Consider the following 13359-nt stretch of genomic DNA (forward strand, 5'->3'; position numbering starts at 1 on the left):
AGGGCATGGTATAGAGGAGTGAGGACCCTGAATATTAAAACATTGTAGTTTAGGATTTCAGAGATGGAAGGGTGATGAAAAGGATCAAGGAAGGTCCACTGGGATTTGTGACTGAAATGGAATGGAAATGCAAGTCCAAGAAGAAACAGAGGCAAGAATATTTGATGGCTCATTAGCATGGACACGGAGGTCAGTTAAAATGTTGGCTGAAGGGTAGAGGGGATGAACATGAGCAAAATATCAAAGTCTTCATTAAGTGTGGCAAAATCACCAGCAAGTCAGTGGAGGATGGTACAGTCATAACACAGAAATTTGATAGAAGGGAGGGCTTTTGGCATGATACTGAAAGAGTAATAATAACTTGAAATTCTGTGATGCAGAATTGGGGAAGTGATCCCCAGCTCAGAGAGAAGGAACAACTTTCAAATGTACAGACTACACAGGTAGGAGGGAACTTGGAAAGTGTCAGCATTTATGAGCTCTCAGAAGACACTGTGAGGCACAGTATCACACAGAAGTGTGCAAAGTGAGAGTCTGAAACTCAGAGTTTCAAACAAGATGGAGAAGCAAGATATATGTTAGTATGTTTTCAATAGAGCTGTTGCTATAGAGAAGGGAATGAAAAGGGATGGGAGAGATTATCAGTGAGCTGACAACAACCACCAAAAGCGAAAGAAATGGGGATAAAAAGAACAGGTACAAACAAAGAATCTAGTCTTGATGGAGAAGAAAAGGTAGGCTTTTCCAAACAACTGAGACTTGGCTTGAGCTGAGATCCAAAAGATGTGCTTTCTCATAGGCACCTCAGGTTCATCAGGTCCAAGGTCAAGGAGTAGCCCAAACTTGTCACACTTCCAATGTTTCCTAGTGCAGTGAATGTTATGACTGTCCATCAAGTCACGCAGGTTAGAAATACAGGAGGTATTCATGGTATCTTACTCCACTGTGCTCACTATCCAAACCATCATATAAGCATCAGGTAAAGAGAAAACCATTCCAGGCAGTGGAAAGGACATATGCAGTGTTTTTTTTTGCGATTTTATTTATTTATTTGACAGAGAGACAGGAAAGCACAAGTAGGCAGAGCGGCAGGCAGAGGGAGCGGGAGAAGCAGGCTCTCCCCTGAGCAGGGAGTCTGATGCAGGGCTCGATCCCGGGAGCCTGGGATCATGACCTGAGCCCAAGGCAGATGCTTAACCGACTGAGCCACCCAGGTGCCCCAACATATGCAATATTCTTATGTTGAAAGATAGCATGGTGCAATCTAGACACTAAAGAGCTTTCACCTTGATACAGAAGAAGAAGGGACTAGTTCATGATGGGTCACATTAAGGATTTGTTCTTTATCCTAAAAGCAACGGAAGCCATTGGCAACCCGCCGCGGGCAGGTCTGAAGCAAGGAAAGTGATATGATCAAATTTAGGTTTTAAAAATAGCATTCTGGGTAGAATGGAGAACAGACTTGAGAAAACAAGAATATAAAGAGATGACAAAAAAAGGCCAGGATAGTCATCCTGGTGATAAGGGATAGTACTTTGGATAGCGTGCCAACAATGGGCATGGAGAAAAGTGGATGGTTCTAGTGGTAGCAGAGATGAAGCCAACAGGAAATTGGTGATAGTGGTGGGAGTTCTCTCCTACTTCACTGTTACGAGGATTGATCTAGTTGAAAGGAGATGGCTGATTACACAGGAGAGAAAACAGATAACTGAGCACTGATAACAGATAACTGAATTGCCCTTAGACCTGGAAGGATCCTCCTATTGCAAAGAGCAAGAAGTCCATGAGATCAAGGGGCCATGTCTGCCTAGATCAGACAGCAGACAGAGCTGCTGATTACACATCACTATCTGCATGAAGGGATGCAGACATAAGCTTACACATGTTAGGTGCACGCATGCATGGTCCCTTCTGGTGTGGTGGGTGAAGAAGCTGGGAATGGGAAGAGAACAGGATCTGGCGGAGAACACTAGAAGTCTGAAAATTATAAATTTAAACATGGCCTTCCAGATCATTATTTCAGTCAAGGTGGTAGAGTAGAATACATTTTTTATTTTTATTTTTTTTAAGATTTATTTTTTTATGTAATCTCTACACCCAGCGTAGGACTCAAACTCACAACCTTGAGATCAAGAGTCACATGCTCCACTGACTGAGCCAGCCAGGTGTCCCGGAATACATTTTTTATAATAGTTTGTTATCTTGATTTATAACTTAAATATTTAGACACATAGTATGTGAGCCTCCAAGCCATACTCTTGCCCAGGCTCTGCAAATGTGGGGTTAGGACTGATAAGAGTGTATAACAGTATAAAAGCCTATAGTGCAAGCAGAAACAAATTCATGAGAGTGAGAGTACACTTAGCTGGGCCAAATCGGATTTTCCAGACTTCTACGCGGGAGATGAGAAAATAAATGGCGCAAGTTTCCAGGTACTATATTAACAAATATGAGTAACATTTATGTATCTGGAGGGTCAACAATTAAGAGGCTATTTTAATTGTAATGGTTTCAGTGTGATTTTGAAAAGATTCTTGAATATGGCAGAGTTAAGAGCATGTAAGAGACTTTAGTGATCATGTAATTGAATTCATTCAAATAAAACAGAGGTTCTGACAGATGACTGAGGTTACAAAGCCAGCTGGTTATTACCCAGTGATTTCCAGCCCCATCCTCTGTCCACTCTTCCAACAATGCTACTTTTCATGAAGACACATGCTGACAGTCAATTCCAACCACAAAGTTTTCACTTTCTTTCATCGTTTAAGGTATTAAAGGAAGTAAATACTTTCATTACTTTAAAAATTTGAGGCACCTAAAAAAAGGTCCATTATTAAATTTTGACTCCCAAGTATTCTAAACAAAAAAGGGAAAACAAAATAAAAAATTCCAACTTCGTGAGGTCACAAGAACCGGTAATGCTGGAAAGTTACTTTTTTTTTTTTTTAAGATTTTATTTATTTATTTGACACACAGAGAGAGGGAGAGCGCACAAGTAGGCAGAGCTGCGCAGGCAGAGGGAGAGGAGAAGCAGGCTCCCCGCTGAGCAGGGAGCCTGACGTGGGGCTCGATCCCGGAACCATGGGATCATGGGATCATGACCTGAGCCAAAGGCAGTCGCTTAATGACTGAGCCACCCAGGAGCCCCTGGAAAGTTACTTCTGTTTTCTAAAAAGTTACAGGTAACATAGGGCTCCTTTTAGGACTTAGAATATTCTCGGACTGCTCATTTCCTGTTTTGACTACTTTTATTTTTACATCTATTCCTTTGACTTGTTAATCTTATGTGAGAACTGAGTTGAATTAAAATCTTGCTCCTCGCTTTGGTTGCAGTCGTGTTACTGTAACCCATCTCCCCTAATTCCTTATCTTTTAAGCTAGAAATCAAAATACACATTCATAAAGCACTGAACACTCAGGGTGCTAACCGCTATTTTACACCTAAAAAAATCCTTGCTTTTCAAACATCAATAAATATAGCTAATGGATTTTTCTTAGCAAGCCTCAGTTATAAATAGTTGCAATAAAATTAAGATCTTTAAGAGTGTATCACTAAAGTTGAAAAGAAAAATTATCCAGGGAGTCTTACCTTCAAGCTCGGAAGTAATCCGAAAGTTCTGGCTTTGCACGAAGTTACCTCCCTTAAAGCATTAAGAGTTGACGATCTTAGCAACAGTAACAAATCTTGTCAGGACACCAAGTGAGTTTTAGTCCCTCCCATCCAACGACTGCTGCCTAACAGAAGGAAGGACTGAATTCCGCACAAAATTTTCTTCTCTGAGCTAAGCATCAGCGAAATTCGGCTTTCTGAGCGCGAAGAGACGGGGAGGGACCAAAAGGACCCCAGGGGATAAAGGGAAGAGAAAGTGACACATGACAGAGTTGAAGCCGAGACGAGCGCGCCTGGGCGGGGGCAGAGTTGAGGGTCCGGAGTTGGGGATTCATTCCGGACACTCACCGGGCACCAGGGTTCACGCTGGCGACAAGTGGAAGACCCTCCCCTCACAGTTCGCTCCACCACTAGCAGCGCCCCGCGGAGCTTTGACCTCCAAAACTGGTCCGCTTGGCGATACCGCCTCTTCGGCTCCAGATTGACGCCTTTGGTTGGTTCCCAGAGGGATCCTTCAGCATGGCTCGTCCAATGGAGGGCTCTGCCGAGGGCCCGGCCGCGCCACTCCTCCTCCGCCCCTCCCCCGCCCCTCGCTGAGGGCCCGCCCCTGCCCCGCGCCCGGGAGCGGAGGAGAGTAAATACAACAGGAGCGCAAAATGGCGGAACCGCCGAGCCCAGTGCACAGCGGCGCTGCCGCCGCCGCCGCCGCCGTCTCGGAGAAAGAACCGTTTGGCAAATTGCAGCCCCCCTTCCGGGACCCACCGGGTCCTCTGTCGGCCAAGAAGGTCCGGACTGAGGAGAAGAAGGCGCCGCGGAGACTGAACGGAGAGGGGGGCAGCGGCGGGAACAGCAGGCAGCTGCAGCCGCTGGCGGCACCTTCGCCTCAGAGCTATGGCAGCCCCGCGTCTTGGAGCTTTCCCGGTCTGTCTGCTGCCCCGTCCCCGTCCTCTGCTCGGAGCAGTTTCTCTTTTTCCGCTGGCTCCGCGGTCCCTTCCTCAGCCTCCGCTTCCTCGTCTCAGCCGGTGCCGCGCAAACTGCTGGTCCCTCCTACGCTGCTGCACGCTCAGCCTCACCATCTCTTGCTGCCCGCCGCCGCCTCCTCGGCCAACGCCAAGCCTCGCCGACCTAAGGAGAAGCGAGAGAAGGAAAGGAGGAGGCACGGCCTCGGCGGGGCAGGCGAGGCCGGCGGGGCCGCCCGGGAGGAAAACGGGGAGGTGAAGCCGCTGCCGCGAGGTGGGTGCCGACGCTGGGAGGGGGAGGGGAGGGCGCCCCGGGTCCCCGCCACCTCTTCGCGCCCGCGGGGCCCGGGCAGGGGGAGCGCGGGGGCCGCGGGCGCCAGCCTGGAGGGGGCGGGAGGCGTCCCGTTCTCAGCAGGCGACTTTGCAGTCCCCTTGGGGACAGGAAATGGAGCCTGTAATTTCGGTTGCAGCGAGGGGAATGGCCGAAACTCTTATTTTTTATATTGTTTCTATCTCCCAGTTAATGTACTGCAAGATTTGTAGAATTCGGTGTAGAGTACCCGCCTAGGTGTGCTGGGCTGCGGAGGGAGATGGGAGGGAATGGGATCGCGAAGGGTTTGGTCTTGTAAAAGGTGCTTGATTCATTATTAAGACCGTTTAGACGTGATCACAGAATTCGTTATTTGTGACACAGACTCCAACGCCAGAAAATCCTGTCAAAAAAAGGGGTGTGGAGAGCATTGGCGTCAGCTGGAAGCCACCAGAGGCCTGAGCTTTTCATCCCTATTAGGGAAATGAGGTAGTGTGCAGGGCCCGAAGTGTGCTGTTTCATAAGGTATCCTCCCTGCACCCTCCGCACAGCTCAGTATTCTCAAGTGTTTCGAGTGGTCCTATTTGGAATACCACCACCCTTCAGAAAGAATTTTCAGCCATATTCTTTTTTCCTGCAGCAAATGATAAAATCAGGAGCGTTGACGTTTTTTTGCCGGATCAAGTGACTGCCAAATGTTTTAGCATCAGAAAATGACAAATTCATAAGGGTCCTTTTCAGACAGGCCTAAGGCAATTTTCTTTTAAAAGGTAGGCTAGCCGTATAATTTTCAGAAAGTATTTATTTGAAATAGATGGACCTGCTTATTTATTGATATACAATTGATGGTGGTACAACATGGAGAGTGGTTGAAAATTAGATATTTATGTGATCAAAAGCCTAAAGCACATAGTGACCTTTATTATAAATGTACATTGAGAATGTATTGTGAAGGTATTTTTGTTTTTTAGGAAAAATGACATGTCAAGCAGTTTTAGTATTGCTGGTCTAATTGTAGCTTAAATCATGAATAATTCTCTATATGTTTGAATTAGAATGGCTGTTTTCACAGTTTTTTAAAATGCTGCACAGGAGTATGTAGTAGCAGGGTTACTTCTTCCCTGCTGTTTTGCCTGTAGAAAAGCTTGGACAACTAAGCATAGCCATCAGGTACTCTGGCACAAGGTAAAGTTCTCTCGGTTTTGGAGAGTGTTGCTTCTAGGAAAATGGTTTTGAGGATGGAACTTATACGACCTTTAGTCTGGAATTTTAGGTGGTTAGTATTTTAAAGCTATTTTGTTTTAATGCTTACCTTTAAAAGTAAAAAGTGCTTGAAAGTCTGTGCATTTGCAGCTTGGTATTAGTCTTATTTGTGATGTGTAAAGAGTGTATTCTAAGTTCTTTGAGGAAGTGAATGTGGGGTATAACATTGTCAGGGTATTGGAATGGCTGAAAATAAATAAGCATTCTTTCCCAAGTCTAACTTAAAATATGGAGCATAAAAATGGCTCTTACTGTGAAATGGCTGTTAAAGAGAAATTTCTCCAGTTTTTTAAATTACCTTTAGAATCCTTCTTTCGAAGGCTACAGATTATCTTATGAAGCCTTAATATGAGGAATGGTAGCTTCTACATTAGGATGTGGGGAGCATGTTTTTCCATGACCTCTGTAGGGTTTTTTTCTTCGGAGTGACTAAATATGAACACCATTGTAAGATTTTCATTTTTTTGAGAGAAATGCTGCTATTTTACTGAAGAAAATCTAAAAATCAACGAGGATTTTTTTCAGTGTCTTAATGATTAATGGTGAAAATTTTAAGAAGTATTACCCTTCTAAAGTTCAGTTTTAACTAAATTGAAGTTCTGTTTTAATCAATTAAGAAAATTCCTCAGCAACAGTGTTATTAAAGTAGAAAATTGTATACATTCAATATAAACATAATTATAAATATGAAAATTCTAACTTGTAATACAGTCTATTTCTCTGGGCTTTATGTAAGAGCCTTAGTGAGTGGTTGGGGCATCTGGCTGCCTCAGTCACTGTAGCATGCATCTCTTGATCGCAGGTCAGTGAGTTCGAGCCCGACCTTGGGCTTAGCCTTATCTTAAAGAAAAAAAAAATCTTAGTGGATATGTCTGTTTTTTTAAATATATAACTCTTTCTAATTTTGCTCTAAGTTGGATAGTTCATGGATAGCACAGAGGATAGTTCAGTGACCCCATTTATCCCATAGTTGGCTGATTGAACAAGCTGAATCAGAACAGGAAGTGAGCTATAAAGACACCTAAGCAAAGAAAATAGATCCTTCCCTCAAAAGGCAAACATACATCCAAAAAATCTAGCTCCCAACTCCATTAACCAGTTGAGTTCCTGTATGGTAGTAGGTTTTGTTTTTTTTTTAAGTCTTTAGTGAGAACTGCTAAATTTTTACATTGGCTACTGTCCTAACAGGAATTACTTGTATTAAATGAAACTGTGTATGAAAAGGCTTGGCAAGCCATTTAGTAAATGTTATTTGAGTCAGAAACATGATGATTTGTTTTTTAACCTTATAACAATTAAAAAGTGGATCAGTCCAGATAGAGTAAGGATCATTGACAGATTTGAAAGTTAAGAGTGATAAAACAACAGAATCACAAAAGCGTAGCAGTCTAAGTCCATTTAGCGTAAGGGTTGGTGCCTTACACACCAAAAACCTGTGAGGTCATCTAGTCATAGTGCGGTAGCTGACTTCCATGATAGCCTGACTCATAGTGTAAAAGTTAAATTTATTTCTTATAAAAAGAAAATGTGCAAAACGTTTTAGATTTTTAAAACTAGAAAATAACCAGATTTAGTGGTTAGAGAGGTAATCTACTAAAGAGTTCACAGCCCATTTTCCTGTAAGATTGAATAAATTTTTGAATTGGTAAATGTGGAAGGTAAGAGTAGACGTGTACTGAATGTATCCAACATTTAGAATTATGTTATAGCAAACAGAACAAACAAATGATTGGATAACAGAGTGCCTTAACGACGGCAGTAACTAATAAAACTTGTATAGCTCTTCTCATTTTTGTTAGTGTTTTTGCTTTGCATTTATTAACTTATTTTTTTCCTTAGAATGATCCTGTTAAGTATCCCAAGATAAAACCAGAGCATTTCACAGAATGTTTGCCTTGAAAGTATAGTTACAGAATTTAATAATGAAAATAGAGGCTTTTTTTTTAGAATTGAATAATAATTATTTTTGTTTCTGTTTTAATTCCAGTTAGCATACGGTGTTATATTCATTTCAGGTGTACAATACAGTGATACAACAATTCCATACATCACCAGGTGCTCATCACAAGTGCATTCCTTAATCCCCATCACCTATTTAACCCATTCCCCCACCCGCTAGGTGCCATTGGTTTGTTCTCTATAGTTAGAGTCTGTTAGAAGTGAATAATTTAAGGTATGTAAATGTCAGTGATTTAAAGGGATAGATGTTGGAGGATTTTTCCACAAACTAGACTCTTCCCTATCTTTCTAATGTTAATTCCACAATTTTCGGTTAAATTCATATTCAGAGGTTTCATCATTATGACCAAGTATTTGTCACTGCTGAAATAGTTTACTATGATTTCATTTTCTTCTGTAACCTTTTGTTTTTCATGCCTAGTTTTTTCATGTGCTTAGTTTGGTCTGGCAAAGTCTTTCTGTACCCTCCAGCAGCTCCATAAAATGCTTCTCGGTACAATTTTCCACATGATCAAATCTGTCAGATAAACTTATCAGTTCTATTTGTTCCTGTAGTCATCTCTTCTGTAGCTGTCTTTCTTCCTGCTTTAGTCTGGATTGTTTTCTCTTTAGGCCTGCTGCAAAGCTGTCATCTGGGACTTCCCTTAGCTGACATTCTGAGAATTTCTTTCACTTTCGCTGAGTCCCTGTTTTCTGGACCCTATGCCTTCCTTTGGTTTATTCCTTCATTTTGGTTTCCTCTACTATTACTGTGAAAGTGTGCATTGGAAATTTTTTTTTTTTAATTTATTTTTACCCTCATGCTAGACTGTTTGGCTGTTGAGAGATTTCTATATTGGAAATCATTTTCCCTCAAAAGTTTGGAGGTGTTCCCATATTGCCTGGCTTCCAGTGTTGGTGTTGAGAAATTTGATCTCCAAAAAAATTGTCTTTTTTCCACAATCTGGGAAATTTCAACCCTTTTATTGAATTTTTAAATTTTAACTCTCTTTTAAAACAATTATTTTATGAGCTCTTGTTCTTAGTTCCTGTATTGTAGCATCTTGTTCTTTTTTCATGGGTGCAGCATCTTCTGTTACCTCTTTAAGGATATTAATTATAGTTTCTTTGTTTCTTGCATTGTTTTTGGTTCTTCTAAAACTTTTTTTTTGTCATTGATTTTGGTCTTGTTGGAGGCTTTCTTCAGATTTGTGTGATCCTTAGCAGTTCCTTCATATTCAAGGAATGTTCAAAACTGATTGAAAGCTCACTGGGCATGCATGAGCATGGCTTAGTGACTAGTAAACTCCCATGTTTTACCATTTTTTTTAAAATTTTTTTTAAAGATTTTATTTATTCATGAGAGACAGAGAGAGAGGCAGAGGGAGAAGCAGGCTCCCAAGGAGCAGGGAGCCCGATGCGGGACTCGATCCCAGGACCCTGGGATCATGACCTGAGCCGAAGGCAGATGCTTAACCATCTGAGCCATCCAGGCACCCTTTTTTTTTTTAAGTTTTATTTTTAAGTAATCTCTGTACCCGACGTGGGGCTCGAACTTACAACCCCGAGATCAAGAATCGCATGTTGTACCGACTGAGCCAGCCGGTACTTATCTTTACTTCTTTTCTCTGGGTAGTGGGTAAGAGGGTTTTCAATTTCTTCAGATAAAGGTCCTTCATTTTTCTGTCTGTCTGTGTAACTGGAATAATGGAGAGGAGGGGATTGGCAGACGTAATGAGTTTAGATGGCAGGGCTGTAGTGCTTGGTGGAGGAAGAAGGCTGTAAGTTTCACCATTCAGTTTCTAAATTTTCACTTAGTCTCCCTGCTTTCACACCAGCATTTCACTTCTCCCTTTTTCTGTGTGGGATGCGCCTGAGTTTGGAGCCATTCTGATTCAGTTTTGCTGGAGATCATACCTCATTCTTGTGGGGGGGGCGGTGAATGGGGGAGGGGGTGAGCGAGCATAATAGAAGGTTAGTGTAAGTCCCCACAGAGATAGTGCCAAACAATCCTATTTACTTTGCAGTACCCCGAGAATGGCTTAGAAATTAGAGATGGTAAAAGATGCAAGAGGTCAGAATCAACCCCCACCCCTCCCATACACACACTTACACATACTCACTCTCTCTACCTCTCTCTCTCTCTATATATATATATGTGTGTGTGTGTGTGTGTTGCAGCATGTGTCAGAATTTCCTTTTTAAGGCTGAATAATATTCCATTATATGTATATACCACATTTTGTTTGTACATTCATCCCTTTTGGCTATTATGAATAATGCTGCTATGAACATGGATGAACAGATAGCTGTTTGAGTCCCTGCTTTCAGTTCTTTTGGATATATGCCCTGAAGTAGAACTGCTGGATCATATGGTAATCTTAATTTAAGGAACTGCCATACTGTTTTCCATAGCAGTTGCACCATTTTACATTCCCATGAACTGTGCCCAAGGGTTGGGTTAACTATTTAGTATCAGAAAAGTAAATCTAAGTAAGGAGACAAAAAACTCCCAGTAACATTTATTTGGAGCCGATACTTGTGAAGTCAGTGTGCGGTCAGCCATGATAGCTTAGGAAATAAAATTTGGGGATTTGGTGGGAGAAAGAAAAGGCATTTGTTGAGTGCTTGTCATATGCCATGGTATTATCTCAGTATTTTTAGATTAAAACTCTGAGTTTTTCTTAGCTCGCTCAGAGTTGCATAGCTAATGTGTAAAGAATTTGGATCAACCCCATCTCTGCAAGAGTGTGAGCCTAACTACACAACGCCACAGTTAACTTAATTTTTTCCCTTTAGACTGTGATAAACAGGAAGGAGAAAGTGAAGATGAACTTTAAAACTTTTTCCAAGTTATTTCTTTTTTCCTAACTTTTTATTATAAAAAATTTTAAGCACACAGAAAAGCTGAAAGACTAATACAATGGTCTTATGTAGATTTTCCTCCTAGATTCAACAGCTGTTAATATTTTATCTTATATATGCAATGAATCACTTGAAAGTAAATCATTTGAAAGTAAACTGTAAAATCATGATACTTCATTCTTAAGTATTTCGGCCTTCATCTTCTAAAAGTAGATAATTACAGTAACTTTAAAATATTTAAGAAGGGGCGCCTGGGTGGCTCAGTCGTTAAGTGTCTGCCTTCGTCTCAGGTCATGATCCCAGGGTCCTGGGATCGAGCCCCATATCGGGCTCCCTGCTCAGTGGGAGCCTGCTTCTCCCTCTCCCACTACCCCTGCTTGTGTTCCTGCTCTCACTGTGTCTCTCTCTGCCAAATAAATAAATAAAATCTTAAAAAAAATCAAACATTTAAGAAAATAATCATATAGCCAATGCCTATTTAGTCTTCCAGTAACCCCCAATTTCCCCATTGTATCCCAAACACTGCATGTTTATTTATTTATTTTTATAATGCCATTTCTTGAGTGATATTTTCTTTTTTTCTTTTTATGTCTTATTTTATTTTTTTTAAAGATTTATTTATTTGACAGGGAGAGACAGCGAGAGAGGGAACACAAGCTGGGGTAGTGGGATAGGGAGAAGGGAGAAGCAGGCTTCCCGCTGAGCAGGGAGCCTGATGCAGGACTCAGTCCCAAGACCCTGAGATTATGACCTGAGCCAGAGGCAGTCGCTTAACCAACTGAGCCACCCAGGCGTCCTTGTCTGTTTTAATCTGGAACTGTTCCACTTACTTTTTTCTTCATATGACATTGACTTTTTGAAGATATTAGTTTAATATACCTGTTACCTTGTAGATTCTTTTATATTCATGATTTCTAAACATTTATCGTGATATATATTTTTAAAGATTTTACTTACTTATTTATTTTAAAGATTTTATTTATTTTGACAGAGAGAGACACACACAGCGAGAGAGAGAGAGAGAGAGCACAAGAAGGGGGAGTGGGAGAGGGAGAAGCAGGCTTCCCGCTGAGCAGGGAGCCCGACGTGGGGCTCGATCCCAGGACCCTGGGACCGTGACCTGAGCCGAAGGCAGACGCTTAACGACTGAGCCACCCAAGCGCCCCGATTTTATTTTTTATTTTATTTCTTTTAAAGATTTTATTTATCTGAGAGAAAGAGAGCCTGAGAGAGCGAGCACGAGCAGGGGGAAGGGCAGACGGGGAGAGGGAGAGAGAGAAGCAGACTCCTTGCTGAGCAGGAAGCCCAACAATGGGGCTGGATCCCCGGACCCTGAGATCATGACCTGAGCCTGAGGCAGCCGCTTAAAGACTGAGCCACCCAGGCGCCCCTAAAGATTTTATTTTTAAGTAATCTCTACATCCATGTTGTGGTATTTAGCTTGATTCTTTGTATTTATTACAAACTGTAGGTTAGGTATCAAGATCAAGGCTGATTAATCCAGATTAAATAGTTTTGGTAAGAATATTTCATAGGTGTGCTTCATATTACATCCCATCAGGAGGCGTATAATATTAAGATTGTGCCATTAGTAAATTGGTTGAGGTGACCATTATCCCCAGTATACTAGTTCATTTTTCTATTTGCATTTAGTTTGTAATCTGTGTCGGTGATTTGTAATATCCAATTTCCCAGCAATTTTTTACCTAATGGCTTCAGTATCAATTAATGATTTTTGCCTGTGTCACCCATTCTGTTGGGGCTTAAAGAATGATGCCAAACTATTTCTAAATAAAAAAGGAATTCGATTTGGGAATGGGGAATTCAAAATAATTTGCTACTCTTGTATTTAGATTAAAATTTGGCAGTGTATTTTGATTTTGGGTACCAAAGTAAATAAGTAATAAGACTAGAGTCTTATGGTAAATACTTTTCTTGAATTCTGAATTCATCACAGTTTGAATTTTGGAAAGCTACTTGCAGAATGCTTTTCGTTAAAGATTGAGCGTAGTCAGTTACAATTGATGACCTGTTATAATATTGGTAACATGGGCCAAAAATAAGAAGTCCTACCAGTTTTTTTAATGTAGTAAATATGAATTAGTATAGTGTGTTAAATACTATATATATTTCAAAATTATAATTTCTATTACATAATGTCCTCTGTTGACTAATATAAACTAACTATACCTATATGAATTCCCATTTAAATAGATTATATCAATTCCTTCAGAGCAGGCATCATTTTAGTCATCATTTTATGATCTTTGCCTTGTACTCAGTAATTGATTTGAAGAAAAAAATACTTTTTATTAAGAAATTAATTTTATCTGTTCTCTTTGCACTACAAACTTTTTTTTTAAGATTTTATTTATTTATTTGAGAGAGAGAATGAGAGGTAGAGAGCACGAGAG

The 13359-nt window shown here is 41.0% G+C and overlaps 1 protein-coding gene across 2 annotated transcripts in view; it reads left to right on the forward strand.

Annotated features, from left to right (window-relative positions):
- Positions 1-4221: 4221 nt before the first annotated feature.
- RSBN1L (round spermatid basic protein 1 like) overlaps positions 4222-13359 on the forward strand; it is a 66155-nt gene continuing 57017 nt past the window's right edge. For both annotated transcript variants that reach the window (XM_027573650.2, XM_027573652.2), the window contains exon 1: positions 4222-4843. In XM_027573650.2, coding sequence (XP_027429451.1) covers positions 4267-4843 — 577 coding nt within the window. In that variant the 5' untranslated portion in view covers positions 4222-4266. The remainder of the gene's footprint in view (positions 4844-13359) is intronic.

This window comes from Zalophus californianus, chromosome 12 (assembly GCF_009762305.2).
Source record: "Zalophus californianus isolate mZalCal1 chromosome 12, mZalCal1.pri.v2, whole genome shotgun sequence".
NCBI classification, from domain to species: domain Eukaryota; kingdom Metazoa; phylum Chordata; class Mammalia; order Carnivora; family Otariidae; genus Zalophus; species Zalophus californianus.